Here is a 22748-nt window from a genome sequence, read left to right as displayed (position 1 = left end):
TTCAAGCAGGGAGAGTGGGGCACACAGGACCAAGTCCCATGGATGTGCTTAATGCTGGAGCTTGCCCAGCTCAGGGGTCCCTTGACTTTCAGTCTTGCTCTGCCGCTGATCTCAAAAAAGCAGTGAAGTTCTCCTGAGATCCATCTCAGTTTTCCTTTGGGTTTTCAGCTCAGGGTTCGTGTGGGCAAAAGCATAAAAAATACAGTTGCATTTCAGTGAGCAGTGCCTTGGTTTGAAAGACTGTTGAAGTGGTGGATTATTCTCTAAAAAATTAAGAATCAAGCAAGAGAAGATCTCCCTCCTTCCCTCCTTACCTCTCCCACCTCTCTGTGTCACACACACACACACACACACACACACACACACACACACACAGTCATTCACTCACTCTCAAATCAGAAGTAAGAACAGGCAGGAAACTGGAGAGCCACCAGTAGGATAACTCAGAATTGATCAGTGCTCTCATTCAATACATTGGTAATTCCCAACCATTTGTCATCACGGGCAGTGTTTGTTGCTGAGAAATGGGGGAAACGTGGTCTCTCCCTTGGAGGAACTGAGGGCCTTGCTGGCCTAGAGTGAGTTATGCTTGGCCGCATGAAGTGAGTCTGGGAGGGCTTGGCGGTAAGCTTGGTTTAGAAGGTGGTAGATTAACATCAGGGAAGGGGATTCCAGAGAGGGCAGAAAGGGGTCAAGATGGTGAAGGGAAACACGAATGAACATTAGCTGGGCCTCGATTGTGGAGAGCTTTAAATGCCATTTTAAAGAGTTGGAGCTTTCTTGTGTAAATGGTAGGAAGCCATAGACAAATTTTAGAGCAAGAAGAGCCGTGGTTTGTTTTAAATTTGTTTTATAAAGAGAAATCTCTGTTGGCGGTAAAGATGAGATGAGAGACAGATGATGAGGGCTCTAGGGAAACAGCAGAGGGACTGGTGTGGACATTCCATTTATAATTTGCTATGCCTGGTACTGTCTCAAGTTGGGTTTGCTTTTCCTGGATTATGTGGAGAAACACAAGCTAGCACAGGAATTTAATTCTGAGTATGATTTCACCACTTAGAGGCCAAGTGTTCGTGGGCAAGGAACTTCAGTCCTGTGTCCTGTTTCTCATCTGCAGAATGGGGCTCGCAGTGGTGCCTCCTGCATAGGGTTGTAACAAGTGTTGACTGAGACGCAGTGTATGCGTAGCCCTTAGAGCCATACCTGGTATGTGGTACGTGCTAAATATTTTATTTTATATTTCTTTTTTTTATCAGTTCATTCATTTATTTGTTTATTTCATCTTTGCAAATTTGCTTTTAAGACAATCTAATCTGTAAATTGTCATTTCTAGATTTCATTTGCAGAATTTTTCTGACATTTTCACCTTCTTTTCTTAAGTGCTCTTGGGCCAAAATATTTTAGCAGGAAATGGGAGGGTGAGGCCTGTAAATTCAAATAGCTACTTCCCCCCAATGTAAAGTGTAAACAGAAAATTTTGCAAAGAACACTGCTATACGGTGGTCTTTGGTGTCACTGTGGGTAATAGGGGCCAGGGGAGGCATTAAGTGAAGTTCCAGTATTAGGAAATTTGGGCAGGCTTACTTTATGGTACAACATGGTTCTATTATTCTGATAAACAGATTCTGAAATTCCAGAACACAGTGTGAACCACATTTGAATACAAATGCAGAAACACCTTCAAAAATCTCCAATAAAAAATTTAATTACCTCTGCCTTTGCTTCCCTCTTTGTGAATGCGACTAAAGTAACACTCTTGAATTGGAACAATAATTATATCTCCCATGAATATAATAAAAATTATTATATAAGTATTTTTATTATAGGTATATTTTATTATATATACATACATATATGTGTGTATATATATATATTTGTATCTATTACATAAATAACTGCAGACTCAGATATTAGCATTCAGAACAAAACTCCAGGAGGAGAGGAATTGTTCCTTATGTTTCCTTATGCAGAGGAAACTGTTCTGTTTCTCCACAGTGCTCTTGTAAAACAGAAACCTGGCCCTATTTGGTTATAGGAAGAGTCTACAGGTTTTGGGGAGAAAAACTAAGTATCTTGCAACTTTTTGCCTTTGAAGAGCTGGGAAAGCAGGTCTTGTTGGAGGGAGATAAATATAACCCTTCCGTATAGTTGAGGTGAACAAAGCTCTCCTTCATACTGAATATTTTTATTGTGCCTGAAAGTGAACTCTTCATTGATGGAAGGGGTTCTTCTATTTGATCCATCAAGATTACGAAGCCAGGTGTCCCCATCCCCAACTAAAACACAGCATCATGAAATCATGATTAAAGTTTATAGAAGGCAATTGATGAAGTAGCAAGAGATTACAAATACTGCATTTCCCCCTCTTGGTTACTGGGAATTAAGTTTCGATAACATTGAGGAATTCTGAAAAAAACACCCATAAGTTATTTAAATGATATTCTTCAACTTTTCCCCTGGATTCATGGCTAAGCAATTTTGACTAGTTCATAAATTAGGACAATGTTATTGTTTTTGTAATAAGATAATTTACTGAAAATATTTTTGCAGGATTGTGATTGTGTGGCTAGAATAATGAGCAAAGCTCACAGAGGAATCAGTGATTTGTAATCCCAACCCTGGTAGGCGCAGATGTGTGACTTTAATAGAGTAATTTACTTTTTCTGATAACATTTGTCCAATCTCCTTTGGGGGGCTCTTGTGAAAATAAAATGAGTAGAGTAAAAGCAATTTAAAACATAAAAGCACGAAAAATAACTAAATGTAGTTGCTGAACATCCTGAAGGCATCTGAGCAGAACAAAGGGAAGTAAACGTTGTGGGTGTTTTTGTTTGATTTTACAGGCAACGAGGGAAACTCTCAGTCGCCACTGCACTACCCTTGGTGATGCTCTTCGAAAAGAGAATGATTTTGCTCTTATAATTGATGGGAAAACCCTCAAGTACGCCTTAACTTTTGGAGTAAGACAGTATTTCCTGGACTTAGCTTTGTCGTGCAAAGCTGTTATTTGCTGCAGGTAAGTTCTCCTTCATATTGTCCGATTTCAGTAAACAGCACCCTCCATCCTAAATTCTTGATTTGTCAACTTCCTCGAAGTTATTCTATCCAGAATTTGTCAATGTCAGGTTATTATTTCACTCACTCAAGGCTCAAGGTTCACAACCTAGAATGGAATTTAGTAGCAGAGGTTTGTTTTGTTTTGTTTTAGGTGAGTCCTACTGATCATTAGTAATTATTGTTCATAATTCGAATCGACAGGTTTCTTGCCATCTCCTGTGTTCCAGTTCGGTTATTTTACCTGCATTTCCACCTAGGCTGTTTCTGCAACAGTTCTGTTTTCCACACATCAATCTTGGATCCTGCATGGAGGACTTAACTTTAGGGAATGGCATGGCGGGACGTGCTGAGTCATTTGCCTGAACACTATTTCTTGACTATACATTCCTCTTTCCTGTAATTTATAATATTGCCCATTTCCTAAATTAGAATCTGTTTTGAGTTATCAAGGCTTAATCCATAGAACTACATTTTTAAAACTATTTAGCTCTAGTCCTTCCTGAACTTCTCATCAAAGAATCTTCCCCGTATCTTTGTCAAAATTGTTCACACTATGTCTTCCTAAAATTTAAAGTGTGTTCATGACTCTGCCCACTCTCTTCACTGTGAAACCTAAGGATTCTCCTTTTTGCCATCCACTCACTGAGAGAGTTTTACGGGCTGGTCACACCAGGTCTGGGGCGGCAGCGTCTCCAGCTGCTTTCTCCACCTCCCCCCCAGGGAGATGAAATCTTAGCAGGACTTCTGAAGAATTTCCCAGAATTTATTCTTTTAACATTACTGTTAAAATTTTTCTATTTGCTTTTATTATTATCTTAAAAAATATATTTACTAGTAAAAGAATGTTATGCTTCTTAAACCCTTTTTGTCTGGGCTTATTCACTTAAATATCCTGTATATAATTTGTCTCCACATTTATAAGCCATGCCTTATAGATATTTCCTAAATTTCCATTGGAACATACTTTGTGAAATATAATTTAAACCAAACTTAATAAGTACCTTTTATAAAGCATCATTTCAACCTATAAAATTGTATCATACTCAGAGAATTAAAAGTTGCTTATTCCAGGAACCATATTATTTTAATCATTTATTTTTCTTCACTGTAGCATGCATTAATAAACATTACCATAGAGCTCTTGGAGAGCCTATTGTACACACATTTTTTTAAAGACTTTATTTATTTGACAGAGAGAGAGAACACAAGCAGGGGGAGCTGCAGAGGGAGAGGGAGAAGCAGCTCCCTGCTGAGCAGGGAGCCCAATGTAGGGCTCTGTCCCAGCACCCTGGGATCATGACCTGAGCCGAAGGCAGACACTTAACCAACTAAGCCAGCCAGGCACCCTGTACACACATATTTAATATCAGTAATAATCGGGCTCTCTGCTTAATCATGAACAAAGAATTAGAAATTATCTTGTCAATCCCATTTGTACTTTGATATCATCATGCTCTTTAAAATCTGTTTTTCCAGGGACTTTTCTTGATTCCTTGCTAATCTCTTGACCAAGTCTTAGGAATGTTCAACTCTGACACACTTGCATCAGGATAATTGTGTGCCAGATCTGGTTGTTTAATCACTTTCACTAATGGGATCACGAGGATCAACAAGAGATTGCTCAAAAGCACAGTAAGGGCTAGGAGGGTTGGCTCCTGTTGAGTCCAGAGTTATTTAGATACAGCAATCCATTCCCTGAGTCAGCACCTGTGCCGGAACTACTGTGTGCTGGGCAGAGATGCTGCGCATACAAGGCTGAACACAACTTCCTGCCTGCCCTGCTCTCCTTCATGTCTCCTTTTTCTTTTTCCTTTTAAGTAGAATCACAGTTGCTTTGAAAGATGTGGGAGGCCGATTTTCATACCGCAGTCCCTGCAGCTGAGCCTCATTCTTAGAGCATTGCTTAACACGGTACCTCCCACCATTCTTCAAAAAGTGGAACCACAAAATTAAACAATAGCAGAGGGAGAGAAGAAGTAGAAAGCAATGTCAAGGGAGAAAAATGTTGTACGCTTGTGAAATTCCCTCCCGAGATCCTTGCTCTGGATGCTCACAGTCACGTGGACCTCGGGGCTCCTCCAGGCCAGGCCCCTGGGAGGGAATCACGCTCTGCCATGCACGTGCAGCGCAGCTCGGAAACTGAGCTTATAAAGACGTGTGTGGCCCCTTCCTTCCTCCGTCTTGTTTTATGCATGTTCAAGGACCTCAAGGTCCCTATGCAGACACTGGATTTTATTTAGAGTTTTTAGGGTTTGTTGTTGGTTTTTTTTTTTTAAGTAAAATATCTTTCCCCAGCTTTTTTCTTCGAATTACCTTCATACTCTCTCTTTTCCCATAAAGACTGTGGTTCAACTTCCAGTCTGGTGTTGAGAATGCATCCGAGCCCATAATTATGTCAGTGCCATTGCTAGAGTTCTGTCTGTGCACCTTCTTGGCCTGGCCCCTCTTGGCATTTAAACGACGGGCACGGACCATTTTCTTGTCATTTAGCTTACTGACCTTGAAGTATAATTTCCATGATAATGCTGCTGTCACTTGTGAGGAATAGGTGGGCAATTCTGTATATCTTTCTTTACCATTAAATGCCAAGTGTCACTCCAGGCTTCTCAGAGGATTACCATCTTCCCAGCCACAGGAAATTCTCTGTTTTACTCCAGTAGAACAGACATTCCAGATAAATACTGAATATTATTTCAAAATACAGTGCTGTGTCAAACTTCGTTTGTGTTCGTTCTGGCTTCCTGGGTTTTCCCCTCAGACGACTTTCCGATCTTTTGTCAGTCCTCCCGTGAAGATAATTCCGGGTCTGCTCTCTCTGCTGCAGGCTTCTCTTCGCCGCAGCTGGGGGGGAAGCCTTCCCATACGGATAATGAGGCTCTCGATGTTAGTTCCATCTTCAGGATGACATCAGCCACTTTCTTCCCTGACATGATCAGCATAGAGGGCAGAAGGCAGTTTCCAGTGTTTGCCTAATTGACACAGTTATAAAGATGGGCGTCATCCCTCCAGAGCCTACAGCTGAATTGAAAGAAACAGTTGTTCTCAGTCGATAGTCATTACATCTCTTCCCACCACTTTCTGAAGGGACTATTCAGAGACAGAAATAATCCCCTCGTTCCAAAATTATTCAGGGCTTTGGAGTCCTGGTTTTGGTTTACAAAGGGAAGGTTTCATGTTACACCTCCAGTAATTTTTTTTAAGGATGTAAAACCCAACAAGGAAAATGAAATCTGTCTTTATCAGCTCAGCAAGTACCGTATTTTTATAGATGCCATGCAACTTTCGTTTTTACCTCTGTGCCCGTTTTCCCATACAACATGAGTACTTCCATAGGTAAGACGCATCTAATGTCGGAGGAGTTTTGGATAAGTTTTCCCGGTTCTACACATGCTGTCCTTGTGGCGCTTCTTCCCTTCTTTCCCCTTGCTCAAGTATACCAGTTCTTATCGGTGTGATCAGATACTTTTGAAGAGCATGAAAGCTGTGGGTCATTCCCCCCTCCAAAAAAATACACATACACACAAATAGGTAAAATCGAATGTGCCATTTTAGGGGCTTCACAGACCCCCTGAAAGTCTTGGGCAGGTAGAACAGGGAAAAACTTGCTCTAAGACTTGTGAGTATTTATGGATACCCCTAAAATCAAGAACTGTTCTGCAAAGTGGCATTTTATCTGAGGATTCATGAAATTCTTGTTCAAATTTTTACCTCTCTGGCACTTGGCTACCTAATGGAATTTCTCTGGCTTTGGTTTTTGTGGCCTATAAAATGAAGAGCTTGGCATTTAACAGTGATTCAAATCCTCCACGGAGCCTGGATGTCTAAGCAGCTAAGAGTAGAGCTTCTCTGGCGGGGACAGGTGGGAGATCCAAGCACACATGCACCCTTCCTTGGTAATTTCCTTCCAGCTTGAAAGCTTCTGGGCCAGAGGACCCCCTCGTAGGCCTTTCACTTTCTGGACAAGCCCTACTTCTGTGGGCCACTCTCTGCTGGGAAGGGTCTGTCTACTGCTTGGATCAGCTTAATTTGGGGAAGCATCTGTTCTACCTCTTTTAATATTCCCTCCAGAAGAGGGTGGGAGTGTTGCAGTGAAGTATTGCTGTGTGTTAAATGGCGTGTGGTTTCTGAGATCCTCATCAGTTCACATAACCCAGCCTTTCAAAGAATTTTACATTTTTTCTGTAGTTGTCAGTTTCGTTTAAACATATTTTGAAACTTATGTTCTGTGACAGTTGGTTGAAAATTGGCCTAGAGCCTCCAGCTTTTAGACTGTCTAGTAATCACCGTTCTCCTCCATAATTTATGTACTCATGTCTTCTGAAAAGCAGAAGTTAAACTGAAGTAAGCATTTTTCCCTACTTGCAACATCTCTAATCAAAGTTTAACCCCCCTTTTAGGCCATTTTCCCCATAGTGCATAAAAAAACACTTGACTTCAGTGAGTGTCGTCACTCGGGAGTGGCATTCCAGGCAAAACCTTTCACCTCAGTCTGATCAACAGGTCCTCCTTGAAGAGGTCTAAAGGGACACTTCGAATACTTTCTGTCATAGCATGAGTGCATTAAGTAAAGGGTCAAGACAGATCTACTTCTCAAATCTTTTGGGATGGTCTTAAACTTTAAGGATTTCTCTAAATAAATGTTCTACTTAAAGGGTAGTTATAAAGCACAATGAGGCTAATAAATGCTCAACAGACATTCCTTTAAAGAAAAAAGTTTGTGAACACCATCGGATGCCAAGCAGATGTTTGGCTTTGAGAAAACTTACAAACTGTTAATGAATGTCAACCCCATATTTGCTTCCAAGAAAACATGAATCAATGTTGGAAATATTGAGAGAATATTTCTTTCATACGTGTATGGCTAAAAGAGGACATCCTGAATCAATTTTATAACTTCATAAAATGGCCATATTTTGCTTTCACATAATCTAATAAGCTGTTCAGCCCTGTCTGTCTCATTTGCTGCCCTGTCTCTACTGAATAATGTTAAAGGAGCAATGAGGCCATGTTACAGCCTGTTAGCCACTTAGGATGTTCACGTCCCCACCAGGGAAGTCCGTATTTGACAGCAAAATTTAGATTGATAAATCTAAACACTTGAGAATTCCACTGTAATTCAACATTATATAGTTTTAGATGTGCTCAGTTTAGATAAACTGCCATCACCCAACACACACATGTGCATGCGCGCACACACACACACACACACACCCCAGTTAGAACTGCAGATCATGTAATTCTAATAAAACAGAGTTAACCTGTATTGGAAAGTACATAAAGTATAAGCATGCAACTTAGTGAATATTTATAAAGCAAATGCATTCCTGTATCAAGGACCCGAGCCTGACCAGCACCTCAGAAGCCCCCTCGTGCTCCCTTTAGCGTTATTATCCTCCCAAGAGTAACTGCTATCTTGATTTCCATGATCATGCCTCTTAAATGATATCTTAATCATTTCAGTCTTTTTCTGTTTTCTATCTTGCTAACTTGGAATAAGTGTACATATCTTTCATAACTACATTCAAATTCTTGATGATGCTTTTCTGTTCAGCAATTTTAAGTACAGACTCTGCAGCTTCCCACCAAGTCCTCCCTAAAGCTTTACATAAATCAATAAGTCAGCATTCTAATGTATTCTTCAGTCCAAAACAAATCCACCTAATAGATTATGTACAGTTCTCCTTCAGTTTTGTGGTGATAGAATAAAGGACTGCATTTTCCGGTTTGTTAAGGACATGGTATATGTAACCTACAACATTTCTTTGATCTAGCTGTCTACTGACCTGATTTTGTGTGGGAAAGGAAAGCAGAGTTACTTTGGTATAACTGGGTCTCCTTGAACCCATAAGGTTTCTAGAAATTACCTTCTTTCTAATAAACCCATTTGAGCCATCCCCATTTAGGGCAAGTTAAAGGCCTGGCTTTTGGGGCCAGGCTAGAGTTCCAAGAGTCAAGACCAGGTAGGATGTAACAATAACTGTTTAGCAGCTGTAGGGCATGGATCAAGAGAAGGGAGAGACTGCATCCCAGGGGAAAATGGTCTTGGAAAACAAAAGGCATTACCAAGGGAACAGAAACAGAGACAAGAAAAGTATATAAAACAAGCTTTAAGGTAAGACATGAAAGAGGAGGTGGTTCCGGATAGCATTTTCCAAGAGGAAAGGAGTATTTCGTAGAGCAGAGATGGGCAAACTTTCTCTGTAAAGGGCAAGATAGTAAATATTTTAGGCTTTCTGGGCTATCCAGTCTCTGTCATAGCTACTCATCTCTGCCATTGTAGCATGAAAGCAGCTCTAGACAAAAGGTAAATTATGTTCTGTGCTTTTTGAATCACTGAGAACTTCCAATTGATAAAGATATTCTCAGACATTTCTTTTGTCAACTTCCTAACTTTCTGTTTTCCATATAGGTCTTTAATCCATTATTTTTATGTATCTTATGAAGAAGGGATGTGATGTTATTCATGTCTACATAGCAGATTCTCCCAATACCATTTACTAAACAATCTACCCTTTTCTCTCTGTTTGTGATGCTGTATACTTTAGCACTCAGGCTCTGGGGCCGGACTTTCCAGAATCTAAGTCCAAGCCCTGTGTCTTCTTGTTAGCTGAGCAATATGTTATCCAACTTCTCCAGCTTTAGTTTCTTCATTCTTGAAACAATTAAAAATAATTGCTCTTATAGAATTGTGAGGAATAAATGGGTTAATACATGTATTTGCTGCATTGGTAGCCATTATTTAAAATTATGTTACTCTTAGAAATCTATCAAATTTTCTTTTATATGGCCTAATTGAATATTTCTGGTGAGAAATCATACATAAAGATTCTCTCTGGCCATCATGGCTTTTCCTATGGCCTGAATTCTATTTTGTCTTACATTAATAGTGCTAACCTGGCTTTCCTTTGTTTTGTATGTGCCTTGTCTTTTTCTTTTTCCTAAACTCTTACATTCAATCCTTCTCTATATTCTAGTGGTTAAGAATACTGTCTCTAAATCCACACTGCTTAGGGTTGAATCCTGGCCTCACCACTTACTTGCTCTTTTACCTTAAGTTATATAATCTTTCTGTGCCTCAGTGTCTTCATTTGCAAAATGACAATAATAGTAACCTATCTCTTCTAGGGTTCTTCTGAGGATTGAATAAATTAAAACAAGTAGAGAACTTAAAACATAGTGAGCAAATAAATGTTCTATTAGCTATTATTATAAAGTATGTCTCTTAGACACCATATATCGGTGGATCTTTTTGTTGTAATCTAACCTGAGAATCTCTTCCAGTCAGCGAATTTAACCCATTTATATTTATTATAATTATTACTATCTTAGCCTCATTTCTTTGATCTTATTTTGAGTTTTTCATTTATTATGATTTTTGTTTCTTTTCCCCCTACTGTCCACTGTCTAAATCAGATTATATTGTGCTGGTTTGCAGGCTTTACAATCTATATTCTATGTCTGGTTATTTCTAAGGTTTTGATAACCATATTTTTGCTTAATGTCTATATATATTAGTATGTCTTTCTTTTCCTGCTCCCCTCCATAAGGAGAAAAAAACTGAAGATTTTAAAGTAATTTTGTGTATGCATCCAGTGTCAGTCAGATCTGATTTCTTTTTAAAGTAATCTGCTTTATCTTTCAGAAACCTTTAGAAATTTTTCTTAATCTTAATTTAACCATAAAGTGCCTATGGGTAAGTACCTTTTTCTCATATTTCTTTTTGGCACTGTGTGATCCCTTTTAATAGAAGAACATGTCTTTCTTTAATTCTAGAAAGTTATTCTGTTTCATTCTGTCCCTCTTTATTTTCTTATTGAACTCCTATTAAGTATCGTCACCTATATTGCTCCATTTCTTTTCGTTTTTCTCACAATCTTTCATTCTCATTTAATTTCCTAATATCTTTTGGGATAGCTTTTTATTTGAATTTCCAGGCTCTATTATATTTACTATTCAGTTTACTATTGGCTTTTTTATTTTAGGAGTTACATTTCTATATTACTTATTTTCAGTTGGTTCTTCATTATAACTGCTTGTTCTGGTTTCATGTTTCAGTATCTTCCCAAATCTTTCCAAGGTTGTGTGTGGTTTTTTTTTTTAGCATTCCTTTTAAAAATTCTTGTTATATCTGTTTTTACTAGTTCTACTTTCTTGTAAGTCATTGTAATTTCTTTCATACTTATGATCTCCTATTTTCCTTGTAAGGTATTTTTCCTCATTTTCCCTACTGGCAGTAAAGTCCTTTGGAAGAAAGGTGACAGCTACGTCCTAAGTTGAGGTAGAATTGGAGACAGGGCTCAGTCTGAGCTTCACGAATCCCTGTTTTCCCCTTGTTCCTTTGCCCAAGTATTGCTCTTGTTAGAGGCAGCCATGTTTTGGTGGAATTACCTGCATAAGGTAACATTGAAGGCTTTGTTAACACACCCATGTCATTGGCACCTGTCCCCGCCTGGCTCCATGCCCTGAGGTTGACTAGAAAGCTCTAACTTTCCTGATCCAAGGTATGAGGTAGGAATTTTCCTGGGGTCCTAGTTTTAGGGCACTGGGGATACTCCTGAAATTGGGGAGTCTTTCAAGCATGTTATTTGGGGGAGTCTGAGTTTCTACAAGCTCCAAGCCTACACCAAAATCTTCAGTTACAGTGAGAGAGGAGCTCCTTTGCTCCATCTAGCCCACTCTCACCTCCCTGACACTGGTCAGCCTGGGCTCACATAGGGCACCACAGGGAGTGGACAGTACAGCTGAAAATCTTTTCCTGCCTGTGTGTATCTATGGCCCCTGGAACACCACTCTTTCCTTCTATGCCATTTTCCTTCCGACAGGTATCCACTACTTCATGTTTCCCCAAAGGTTTCTCATAGATTTTTACTAAGTGTGACCCTCAAATTTACCACACTTCTTTAGCTCCTGGCATCTTCAGGATTTTATTTCCATTTCTGTCAGTAGCCAGCACTACCACTCGTTTCATCTTCCACTAGATATTTCTAAGAGGAGAAAAAAGTCTTTGGTGAAACCCATCCACATAGGAGAGAATTCCCAAGAAGTAGAGAGGGAAGGAAGAAAGGGAAAGCAAGTTGGTTTCCTTACAGCCTAAGGAAGTTCCATCCCTTCCTTACCCAGAGTCACAAGAAAAGGGAAGAAAGCCAGTGCCCATGTGGGCTCCAGCCAGATATCAAGAATGGGAAGAGATGGAGACCGCAGCTCTTAACCACTCTGAGGGCAAGGTCACAAAAGAGCAGAGCTTGAAAGGGGAAGCACTCTAGGCCTTCTTGAGTAGACATGCTTCCCAGGTGGGAGCACACCATTCCTGTAGGCAGGGCTCCCTCGACTGAGAAAAGTAGCTGGACCTACTGTCTCTCTCTGCCACTATGTCTTCTTGGAGCAAGAGTCCATAGACCACTGTCCTATATATAGGCTCATATTAACTCCTGGTTCAGTAGTTCAGTAAAAGTTCTTAAGAACTTTTAGAGGCAGAAGGAAGGTCCTAAGATCTTGTACTTTCTTCTCCTTTCTGCTCTTTATATTCTTCCATAGAAATTTCATCACATACTAAAGGATCACTTTAACACTTGATGAGTAATTGATGCCTGAATGCACATACCCAGCTCTGCATTTTTTTTCTAAGCTTAGTTCTGACTCTTCAGCCCATATACTTAATGATGCAGCTAGGATAGCCCACCATACCCTGAACTTCCTAGGCTCTAGAACTTCCTTGAGAATTTTCCTCTGTAAATCTTCCTGCCTTTTCTATTAATGATTAGGCCATTATTTTCTCCATCACTCACATCTGAAACCTCAGGGTCATCTCTGATCCCACTTTCATTCAAAACCCCCTACCCACCTCATGTGTCCTTTCTTTTCTTTTCAATTCAGATACATATATAGAGATAGGTATAGGTATTTACCTTTATAAAAAAGATACATTTTGGTGGGCAATCCAAATTCTTTTATTGCACTGCTTCTACCATGCTCTTTTTTGGCTCAAAAGCTTTTTAATTAACATCTCCTGTTGCTTAGGGCTAGCTGTGATATTCAAACTTTCTTAACCTGACATGCAGAGGCCCCCTGTCATCTGGCTCTGACCCATTCTGAGTATACCCACTTTCCCTTGAAGAAGTGGTACGTTTCTTCTCTACCTACTAATTTTCCATCTGTTTTTCCTATCCCTTTGAGAAAGTCTAGAGAATCTAATACCCCTTATGTACTTCTGCAATCTAGATACAAAGCAGATTAAACAGACCTTTGCCTCCTAAGAGCAGACAGTGAAAAATGAGTAAGAGTTGTAGTGTTAGTATAATGACATAATGAGATGAATTTCTTGTTTTTGCAAAATCACCGTTTATTCAGTTCCACTACCATTTTTACATCTGCTCTGGGCTGAATATGTGGTAGGTTCCAGATAACTAAATGATATTTAAAAAAAGAAAAAAAGAAAGGAAGGAAGGAAGGAAGGAAGGAAGGAAGGAAGGAAGGAAAGAAAGAAAGAAAGAAAGAAAGAAAGAAAGAAAGAAAGAAAGAAAGAAAGAAAGAAAGAAAGAGAAAATGAACAGTATCACTGTGGACAAACTATTCTCTGGTATGAATATGATAATAAAGATTTCTGCTATCAGGAATTTTCTTTTTGGGGTTTTGATAAGGTAAAGTTGCCAGCTAGAAGTGTGGGATGCCTGTGAACACATACACACACACATGCATATTCAGATATACACTATCAATACAATCAGTCCCTATTTAAAATATTATCAGAATCATTGAAACTGGAGACGGTAGTAGTTTACCTATAACAACCTGAATCCAAAAAAATAAATAAATAAATAAGAAGGAGGAGGAGGAGAAAAAAGAATTGCATCTAAAATGCATTGCAGGGGGGCACCTGGGTGGCTCAGTTGGTTAAGCATCCGACTCTTAATCTCAGCTCAGGTCTTGATCTCAGAGTCCGTGAGTTCAAGGCCCACCTTAAGCTCCATGCTAGGCATGGAGCCTACTGGTTGACAAAGTAAGGGAGGGAGGGAGGGAGGGAAGGAAGGAAGGAGAGAGGGAGGGAAGGTGGGAGGGAGGGAGGGATGAAGGAAGGAAGGAAGGAAGGAAGGAAGGAAGGAAGGAAGGAAGGAAGGAAGGAAGGAAGGGAATACATTGCAAAAAGACATCTTTCTAAAAGTTACTTTCCCTTTTTATCCTGTGGAAAGGCTATCTATATTTTATTTCTGTAGACTCAATCCCTGTATTATAAGGCCCCCTTGATGCCTCTGACTGCACAGTATATCAACAGTTGTTGCTCTTGGAGCCTAGGAAAGAACTCACTCACCAGTCATTTGAATAATACAGTTCTCTTACCTAGAAGAAGTTGAATGTTTCATTATGTACCATATGCTAAGTATAGTTTTGGGGATGCTATGTAAGCGACTGTTTTCATTCCAGTAATAAATTGATGATGAGTTTCTAGAAGTGTTACCACATTTATGTAATGTTGGTACACGCAACCGATTTTTTTGCCAAATTTTAATGCCTCCTCAATTCAAAACTTTACAAAGGAGCCTAACAAATTTTAGTTCGAAGAAGAATCAGAATCTCAAAATTTTTTCACTTGGATTTTTTTCTCCCTTTTTAATTTTTTTTATTAGCAGAATATGACTCAGTGGGAGAATAAGTAGACTGATTTGCAAGGAGAAATCTTAGGAAGTGTGTTGCAAAGGAAAAATACAGCAGAGCCCCCCACTAACGACCCTGACTCTAAATAGTCACTAGGAGCAGCCCTCAAGCTTAGTAAATACAGGGGCCCTATACACACAGGCTCACTCTAAAAAACACTTCAGGATAGTTAAGAAATATATTCCTCCATGTTCTTTACATCTTTTTTTCTAGATTCACCTTCTAATGACAACTTTATAGTAACTTTAAAGTTCACAGTATATTTTTGAGAGGTTACATTATCAACCTACTTTCTAGTGTATATAATGAGATATTTTTTAGGTTACTAACCTAAAAACACAATACAAGAAGATCAATGATTGTACTCCTTTCTGGCTACCTATACAAAGTCCCCTCAAATATTCTTTCTTATGTGTCTGCACGTTATCATTTTTATCCACATTCCATTTAAAAAGGCGATTCGTTTAGCCGATCCCACGGAAAGAATGCAAAATGAGGCTTATTTAGGTTGTGCTACCCTATACACTTTCAGCTTCAGCGGTAAAAACTTCCCAGTACTCTGATGTAACGTTCATAGGGCAATGAGAGTTACTACATAGCAAATAAGAAAAATAATGAATAGCATGTGCAGAAACTATAGCCAAAATAGTATCGGAGAAGCATTTCTGCCCTCCATGTGCGGCGAGGTTGTATCACAGGGACCACCCTCTGTCTTTGGAGCCACAGGAAGAAAACTGGACCTTTACAGTACATGCTGGATGTGTAGTCTTTTCCCACAGAGCCTCTGACTTCGCTTAAAATGAAAGAGCAACAGTAGAGGAGAAAAGAACTCTGTATAATTTAAGCCCTGATGCAGACCCATGCGTGGTTTAAAAAAAAAAAAAAATCTAGAGTAGAAAGCACTGTTTTTATGATGTTTCTGAATTACCCATTGGGTCCCTATTGACATTTGTAAAGTTTAGACTTTAGGTATTCTCAACCATGGATATGTGATTTTTTTTTTTTATAGACATTTGGAAGAATTAGCATGTAGTCAGGTTGTTCGAGACTATTCTGGATATTGTACAAATATCAAAGCATGTGTACAAAAGTCAAAGTGAATAAACTCTAATGTGTGAATTCAGATAGTGACCTTTTATTAGATGGAAGGACAACGGTAAAAGGAATACATTTTAGATCATTTTGAATGTGAAGAAATTTGGTATATGCTATTCATGTTGCCTGACGTGAGTTCTCCCCACCTTGTCAAGGCCAAGTCAAATTCTAACTCGTCAAGGAATTCTAACTTGTCAAGGAATCCTCTTATGGCCCGTTCTGATTTCCACATCCTCTGAAATTATTAAGTACTGGCAATTACATCAAGGAGCTTTATGCTACGCTCATTTTTAAGGTCTTATAAGTTTGTTTTTGCTATCTTGTAACCCCCTTATAGCAAGGAAAATTTTTTTAAACGGATGCTGTAAAAACAGATCTTTTTAACTGATTTCAGCTTGACTAACCTGAGTCCCCTTGAACCACATTCCTGCCCTAAGACACGCTGTTGGTGCCCACAGCACATCACGCCCAAAGCTGGAAGGACACTTTTCATGAGTTGACTTTGTGCTTACTAGGCATCAGTCAAAATTGTTGCTAGGAAAACCAGGTAGAATGCTCTCGGGAGACTTTCTGCATTGTTAAAAAAAACTTGCTGTTTATTCTAAAGTGGGTAAGAGAACAATAAACTGGAGCGGAGGCAGCAGTATATTCTGATCTCCACTTTGAATGGAACCAGCCATGGATTGCACCTCATGAGTGAGGTTTCTGCCACAAATATATATATACACAAAATCTCAAACAGCAGACCCCTGTGCAAAGTAGGTTCTTTGCTCTACATCACAAGTTTGTATGTTGATGCGTTAAATGTTTTGTGTATGTATATTTTATTTTTTATGAATCCCCACTTAAATCAGACATCTTTTTTAAGCACCCAACTTCTATGTCAAACACATCAGTTATGAAAGCTTCTGCTGTTTCTTGAATCTTCTTCCAAGCCCATTGTCTGCTGTTAGCTTATAGATACTCCTGCTAATAACAGTTGCAGTGTAACTTTGCGGAGGCCTCCCACTGTATCATCTTCAAAATGCACGTGCGAGCACGCACACACACACACACACACACAGAGGCGTTGTTCTTGCCAAGGGGATTAATACTCCATTTTTAACACCTGAGTTACCCACATTCACAAAGTTGGTGAAAGTCCTCAGCCAGTTTTAATTTGGGGGCATTGAAAATTGTGGTGTCAGGGGCGCCTGGGTAGCACAGTCGTTAAAGCGTCTGCCTTCGGCTCAGGGCGTGATCCTGGCGTACCGGGATCGAGTCCCACATCAGGCTCCTCTGCTATGAGCCTGCTTCTTCCTCTCCCACTCCCCCTGCTTGTGTTCCCTCTCTCGCTGGCTGTCTCTCTCTGTCAAATAAATAAATAAAATCTTTAAAAAAAAAAAAAAAGAAAGAAAATTGTGGTGTCAGGCAGAGAAAATAGTGGTTGGTTGTAATAGCCATGAAGAAAGAAAACAGAGTTGAGTCCAACTCTTTTCTGATGTTGCTTTAAATCACTACCATTAGCTCACCATGCAGAGATTTGTCCTTTATTACACATTCAGCCAATGGGGGGGGGGGGGGGGGGGGAACCACTGTTTTCTAGCTCCATCGATCCCATGGTGTGACTTCACAATTATTTACATTGTGAGCCTGTTAAGTTATGAAGGGAATTTGATAAATGTTTTCAAATGCTTCTCTCTTTTCATGTCCATTTCCCATTTGCTGTTTAGATCATTTCTTGGTGAGCATTCTTTTTTGACATCTACTAAATGTTAGTGGTAGTCCATGTTTAAAACATTGGCCTAGAGCCAGCGGGCTTACCAATTTATATTAGCCTGTTAAGAAAAATTAAATAAAATGTGAAAATGAAAGGAAAATTGCTTCAAAGGAAAATGGGGGCCAACTGTGAAAAAGCCCATAATGGCTGCTACTCACACCCATTCGCTCGCTGTGTTCACAGTTGGGTCATTTTGTGCTGTTGCCAGACTTGGAATATCTGCGCAAGGTAGCCACTGCTAGGAATTATTCCACAGGAAATAGGAAAATTGCAAGATATCGTCTTGCAGAGTAATGGTCTCCATTCTTAGGTAGAATGATAAATGACTTAGCAGACGTTCCAGCAGGTATGTATTAGACACCTGTTCTGATTCACCTTGATAAAGAATTTAATGAGTTATTTTTCTTGACCGTGTGTGTTAGTTGTTTTTTCGTATTTAATTACTGTCTTCATAGTTCACTGACTCAGTTCACTGTTTAGTTTTCCTCTTTTAATTGCCAATAATTATGGGTGCTATAGTAATTACACTGCTGCATGCGGTCTTTGAACCCTTCCCTCACTGGCATGGGGTTTATTACTTAAGTGGCTTTTAAAAGTTTGTGATACTCTGATCTAAAGTAAAGCCAAATATGATTTTAGTAGGTACAGATGCTAGTGTTCTCTGTTCCTGATCCACATCTGTATAAAAGGCTGCTTGATTCCACTTGGCCGTTAGCACCTTTGGAAGAAAATTGAGGCAGGTGGACCATGTAATCAGGCACTTGGCATTTATTTGGGTCAATTCATCATGGTGTTTGAGAGCAGGTCGAGAGGTTAGCCATTTCCCTACTGCTAATTTGAGGTCTAAGTTGTTTTAAATGTATATCTAGTACATTACCTAAGATGCTTACAGAGGCTCAAAACTTTTATCTTCCAGGTACAGTATAGGATTTAGTTAGTGTAGTATTTTGACTCCATTCAGCGGCCTTTCGGACCTTTTTCATTCGGAGGTTTCATTCTAAATTCCAGTGTTATTTCTTTAACAAATTAATGCAGCCATTCCAGTAAAACAGTGTTTAACAGGGCATTGTGGCTTCTGCCTATTACCTAGAGGTTTGCTTCTTAGACTTGACTTTTTCCTTAAAGTGGCAACCAGGGTCTACGGCCATCCCACCCTGAACACACCCGATCTCGTCTAAAGTGGCAGCCAGGTTAATAGAGAACTGAACATTTGCAAACCTAAGACTTTTCCATAATGGTATTTCATAGAACTCTTCTGGATCTTCTCCTTCTTTTACCCTTCAAGACAATAACATTTCAAAACTCCTTTTTTCAGAAAGTGGAGCTAATTGATCATTTGTTCTAATTTCAGGGTTTCTCCTCTTCAAAAATCTGAAGTTGTTGAGATGGTTAAGAAACAAGTCAAAGTCATAACGCTTGCAATTGGCGATGGAGCCAACGACGTCAGCATGATACAGACGGCGCACGTCGGCGTTGGTATAAGTGGCAATGAAGGTCTTCAGGCTGCCAATTCTTCTGATTACTCCATAGCTCAGGTAAAGCAGCATTTCTGCAGAACACAGCACGAGTCTCAGCTGGCGGTATGAAGGGAAAAATACTCATTCTTTTCCATACTAATTCTTTTCTACTTCTATTTTAGTTCAAGTACTTGAAGAATTTATTGATGGTGCATGGTGCCTGGAACTATAACAGAGTCTCCAAGTGCATTTTGTACTGCTTCTACAAGAATATAGTCCTCTATATTATTGAGGTAATAGCAGGTTACGTTTAAAATCCTTGTCAGGTGCACGTATACTTAAAGAAAAATTCTCATTGTTTTAGTGAATCCTTCATTTGCCCACTTTTTATAACTTCCAAACATGGTGAAGTCTGTCGGCCACAGAGAATGATGATTGTTTAAATTTGTGGCTAAAAATGTTATATCGTTTTGGTAAGATCTGCTGAATTAGAACTAATGAAGTGATGTTTTCAGTTTTTGAGAGACTACAAACTGGGGTGCCTGGGTGGCTCAGCCGGTTAAGTGTCTACCTTTGGCTCATGTCATGATCCCAGGGTCCTGGGATAGAGCCCCACGTCCAGCTCCCTGCTCAGCGGGGAGCTTGCTTCTCCCTCTGCCCTTCCCCCAGCTTGTGCTCTTAAAATCTTTTAAGATTTTATTTATCTGAGAGAGAGAGCGCACGAGAGAATGAGCAGGGGGAAGAGGGAGAAGCAGGCTCCCCGCAGAGCAGGGATGTCTCTTCCCCAAGGTGGGACTCAATCCCAGGACCCCAGGATCATGACCTGAGCCAAAGGCAGACACCTAATACACTGTTTAGGGATATACAGACACATGGAAAACTATTTGAAAAGAAAGTAACGGAATGACAGACATAAAATTGAAGACAACAATTCTAAAGGGTGGAATCAGGAAGGATACATAAATAGTTTTGCTAGTATTGGTCCTCTTGTAGTTCTTATTGTATTTCAAACTTACTTATATACAAGTATCCATTGCTATCCAGACTTATTTTGGCTTCTGAGTTGGTTGGTAGGTAGCAAGAGTTCAGATAATGAGAATTTGTCTAAAAATTATCAGAACATTCAGTTCCTGCATCTGGATAGCAACGAACTTCTGTATTCCTTTTCTGGTACCATATATAACATATTATTAAAAGTAAAACTTAACCCAGGTCAGGAATGTCACCTCTAAAAGGAGGCATTCTGTTTTATAAACGTTTTGCACCACCTGCTGGGTGCCAGGCACCAGGCTTAGTTCAGCAACGACAAAGTAAATCAAGCCTCGTTTCTGTTCTCCAGGAGCTTGCCAATAGAATACAACGTAAGCCATATGTGTAATTTAAAATTTTCTGGGAACCACATTAACAACAAGTAAAAATTAAAGCCCAGGTTAATTTTAAAATGACATCTTCTTTATCTTAGTATCTTCAAAATTATCATTTCGACATGTAATCACTATTAAAAAATTATTAATGCAATATTTCACATTCTTCATACTAAGTGTTAAAATCTGGTGTATATGTTATACTAACAGCACATGTCCATTTGGACTAGTCACATTTCAAGTGTTCAAGAGCCATATGTGGCCCATATTTACCATACTGGAGAGCACAGCACTTGTGGATAAATTGAACTAAATGATTAACCAGGACATGATAGAGAAGTTATTTACCTTTTTTTTTTTTAATATATAGCCATTTTATCATCAGAAGCTGTATTCGTAATACTTAAACTCTAGTAGGTGTCATCAGTTTCTTTCTCCCCTTGCTGCTCCACACAGCACAGTGATAAGGGCCCCATAGCTTGTTAAGAAAACCCTCCGTCTTCCACTCCCATCTGAGGACTTGCCCACACCCTCATAAATCTGTCCAGGGCTCCCTCACACATGTCCGTGTAAGCCAGTTTGCCCTCTAATCTGCTGTTTCTATACGTCTGTCAGGAGAGACACAACCTAACCACTTGGAAATAATATCTTATACTTTACACCAGAAAAAAGTAACACTATAACAAAGAAAAGTCTCATACTTTACACCAGAAAAAAGTAACACTATAACAAAGAAAAGTCAGTGGATTTCACATTTACCCTACTGATCGTTAGTTGGGAGCCGCTGTTTTGTTCAGCCGTTCTTAATGCCTCTGTCAGAATGCTTATCTCCTTATTAAAATGTTGACTGAGCATAGTTCTTATGAGACAAGCTAGGAAAATGAAACTTAGTTTCGAAGTATGCAGGCAGTTTTCATTTATTGGTCACGAAAATTCTATAATTAGGTTACAACCCATTAGGTAAAATAATCAAGTCCTTAGAGACATAAACAGGATAATCTATGAGCTTATTGTTCATTACTGATGAATTTTATCTGGAATAGTCTTTGTTTAGAAGCAAAATGCCCTTCTAAAATAGTTTAAAATATCAAAAACAGATATATTCTTTGTTGTATGTGTAAATTTGTGATTCTTTTCTAAAATGATAATTTTTGATTCCCAATCCCCTCTATAGTTCTAATTTTTCTTATTTGTATTTTCTTCTCATCCTAAACATTGATATTCAAAAAAATATCGGTTTATACAGTTATTTACAAGTAGTTTTGAAGATACGGGAGTTTAAAGCCACTGGCAGCAATAAATCAGCTTACAAAAATTTAATTTTATAAAATGAAATGAGTACGTAACTTGTTGCTTTTAAAAAATCTAGATTATTTGACAATCAACAATAAAGTGGGCAAAACTTATGTACTAGTGGGGGAAATAAAATATATTAAACTCACATGAAAGACTAAAACTGCACGCTCTGTTTCAGATCCAGAGTTATGCGATTTGTGGTAGATTAGCCCTAAATTTCACTTGGCTTTGAATTTAAAGCCTCTTCATGAGATATTTAGCACTGATCAAATTCTTTACACGTTGAAAAGGAAGTAAGTCCTAAACTCTATGGGAAATCTCATTTTTAAGGTATTTTTCTTTTAGCACTTTATAGAAATATATTTTGAATATAATTCAACTGTCTTGGAAAGGAATTGACCTTTTAAATCAATTCCCAGATACCCAGCGTTTGCCAGCTAAAACAAGTTCTGCAGATGTTAATGGCTCACGTCACTCCTGTGAGTGAATAGACAGAGAACACATCGCTGGGTGTCTCTAGTGAGGACAACTGCCAGTCTCGAATCTCTCCTTTCAGTTTTTGTGCCGATCAGGCGTGGGAGCAGAGGACTCATTGACTGTTTGTAAGCTGCTGTTTAATATGCAGAAATGCTCCATGAGGAAAATGTCTGGGAAGCTTTAACTACCACGCCTCTGCTGGAACGTGGAACTCAGAAAATAATGCTGGGAGAGGCAGGTCTGAAGTTTCTTTGCTAATAAAGGAATGGCCTGGAACGCTATGGGTTTCATAGATTACTGGCAACAAGTGCCTTTCCCATTGCTATAACACTAGGAACGTCACTATCTTGCTCCTCCATTGCCATAAAGTACAGCCAAACAAAGAAAGACAGACATGGCAGGTGCAGGATAAAATATTTACTGTGGGGGCCGCCAGCAGTAGCCCAAGGTGGTCATTGAAATCACTGGCTCTTTCTAAAGGGATGTTTTTTCCCCTCTGAAATATCGGACTCCCTCCTAGCAAAATAGGACCTTTTCTTTCAAATGGTTGGTCGCATCCAGGTTTTCTGATAAGATCCCAAAACAGTGTAGTGT

At 39.3% G+C, this 22748-nt stretch overlaps 1 protein-coding gene across 5 annotated transcripts in view; it reads left to right on the top strand.

Moving 5' to 3' along the window:
* The window catches only part of ATP8A1 (ATPase phospholipid transporting 8A1), a 224981-nt gene that overhangs the window by 152592 nt on the left and 49641 nt on the right, over window positions 1-22748 (top strand). For all 5 annotated transcript variants that reach the window (XM_044387700.2, XM_026508812.4, XM_044387701.3 and 2 more), the window contains 3 exons: window positions 2844-3016; window positions 18912-19095; window positions 19200-19310. In XM_044387700.2, coding sequence (XP_044243635.1) covers window positions 2844-3016; window positions 18912-19095; window positions 19200-19310 — 468 coding nt within the window. The remainder of the gene's footprint in view (window positions 1-2843; window positions 3017-18911; window positions 19096-19199; window positions 19311-22748) is intronic.

Source organism: Ursus arctos, unplaced genomic scaffold, assembly GCF_023065955.2.
Source record: "Ursus arctos isolate Adak ecotype North America unplaced genomic scaffold, UrsArc2.0 scaffold_9, whole genome shotgun sequence".
NCBI lineage: Eukaryota > Metazoa > Chordata > Mammalia > Carnivora > Ursidae > Ursus > Ursus arctos.
The sequence above is the reverse complement of the archived record's forward strand: the minus strand, read 5'-3'. Positions and strand labels throughout refer to the sequence as shown.